Here is a 2,264-nt window from a genome sequence, read left to right as displayed (position 1 = left end):
ATATAACTTTGTACCTCCTCTATAGCAAGACACAGGTTTCTGTCTCTGTCTCACTATAACTTTTCATCATCTGATACAAGATCGCCTCCCCCCTTTCCAAAAGAGATTATTTTTTCGTCTTGCAAGTACTTGGTGACCCTGTCAGTGCAGGTGCTACTTAAAAGCACCCAGTCCACGTTGTAAAGTGGTTGGTGTTAGGAAGGGCATCCAGCTGTAAAACCTTGCCAAAACTAACCTCACCTGTGCTTGTGCCATGTAAAAAGCACTAGGTCCACTCTGTTGAGTGGTTGATGTTAGGAAGGGCATCCAGCTGTAAAAATCCTGCTAAAACAATTTACAGAAGTCTGGTGCAGGCTTCTGCCTGGCCGGCTTCTGTCAAACCGTCTCACCCATGCCTGCATGGAAGGTGGACGTTAAGTGATGATGATCTTGTTATGAGGATTATAAGCATCAAGGTGCATCAACTCGCAGGATGCCAGATGTGATAGCACAGAGCTCACAGGGAAATAAAAAACACTGAAAATATCAAGTATTTGTTAGATAGCTTAGATATGCAAATACTAAATTCACTTTAAATCATAGGTCTGACTTAGGGTTGGGTCCTTGGTGTGGCTTACACATACACATATATATAAAGTAAACACATGGTGTAGAAATTTATTTAATGCAGTGATAAAAGATTACATTTTAATATAAAATCCACCATCATCAGGTAAAATTTTATCTGGTAATGGTGGATTATATTTTGTGAGGTAATCTTTTATGACTGCATTAAATAATAATATTCTACTGAAAAAGCTATCGTAAATTTTTTAACGCCATTTGTGTCTACTTCATGTGTGTATATGTATGTATGTACACATAATGGGCTTCATAATCAGCTAATAACTATATGAGAAGACACTTGCCCAAAGTGCCATGCAATGATATTGAACACGAAGCCACATGGATTTGGGTGTATGAGTGTCTGCATGTTTATGTTTATATGTTCATAAACACACACACACACACATATATATACACCTGTATATAGTTATATTTGCTCCTGTCAACCATCCTATCCATGCCTGCATAGAAGACAGACATTAAACGGTGATGATGATGACACACATTTTTATATGTGTGTGTGTTAATAGGGCAGCGAGCTGGCAGAATCGTTAATATGCCGGGCGAAATGCTTAGCAGTATTTCATCTGCCGTTACGTTCTGAGTTCAAATTCCGCCGTGGTCGACTTTGCCTTTCATCCTTTCGGGGTCGATTAAATAAGTACCAGTTACGCACTGGGGTCGATGTAATCGATTTAATCCCTTTGTCTGTCCTTGTTTGTTCCTTCTATGTTTAGCCCTCTGTGGGCAATAAAGAAATATATATATGTGTGTGTTTATATACAAACCTATATATATATGTATAGTGTACTCATGTATGTGTACATATATATATATATATATATATATTCATACTTGGGTATCCCTCTATTTTATTCTTTTTCTTTTATAGACATCCCAACAGAGGTCGACAGCTATCACCAACTCTATCCTCTTGAGGCACCACCTGCCAACCCGCTCCAGAAGTCCTCGATGTTCAGCTATCCGTCAACATGTTACAAAGCTGTAAATACGAAGGATTGTCTCACGTACTGCCTTAAACGAATACATGGTAGGTAGCATGTACAAACGTGCATTCATAAACACGTATATATGCATATGTATGTATACATATGCATATATTGTGAGATACAAGCAAGCTGATAATTTATTTTCAAATGCATAAATGCTGATAGAACAGTGGCGATTAGATTAGATATCCATAGAAAGTGGAAAATTTGTCAGCCACCAGCCATGTAACTGGTTTCTGACAAATTTTTCTGCTTTCTGTGGATATCTTATCTAATCTCTGCTGTTCTCTTTTGCTCTTTTACTTGTTTCAGTCATCTGACCGTGGCCATGCTGGAGCATCGCCTTTAGTCTAGCAAATCGACCCCAGGACTAATTCTTTGTAAGCCTAGTACTTATTCTATCGGATCTCTTTTGCCGAACTGCTAAGTTACGGGGATGTAAAGCGATGTTGCGGTAACAAACACAGACACACACACACACACACACACACATATATATATATATATATTTTTATATATGACGTTGACCACTAACGTGGACATTTAATGTGCTAGAAATAGATCACATCTTGTGTCTAAAAATACCTAAATTGTTCTCAACATGAAATATAGCGTGATACCAAAACGTAAGCGGGCAAGACATTTAAA

General features: G+C 38.1%; 1 protein-coding gene across 3 annotated transcripts in view; it reads left to right on the top strand.

The window, feature by feature from the left end:
* The window catches only part of LOC106878849 (PAN2-PAN3 deadenylation complex subunit Pan3), an 83,117-nt gene that overhangs the window by 38,947 nt on the left and 41,906 nt on the right, over nt 1-2,264 (top strand). For all 3 annotated transcript variants that reach the window (XM_052973572.1, XM_052973571.1, XM_052973570.1), the window contains one exon: nt 1,499-1,657. In XM_052973572.1, coding sequence (XP_052829532.1) covers nt 1,499-1,657 — 159 coding nt within the window. The remainder of the gene's footprint in view (nt 1-1,498; nt 1,658-2,264) is intronic.

The sequence above is a fragment of the Octopus bimaculoides genome, chromosome 16, assembly GCF_001194135.2.
Source record: "Octopus bimaculoides isolate UCB-OBI-ISO-001 chromosome 16, ASM119413v2, whole genome shotgun sequence".
Taxonomy (NCBI): Eukaryota; Metazoa; Mollusca; class Cephalopoda; order Octopoda; family Octopodidae; genus Octopus; species Octopus bimaculoides.
Note: the sequence above shows the minus strand (reverse complement) of the source record. Positions and strands in the feature narration are given on the sequence as shown.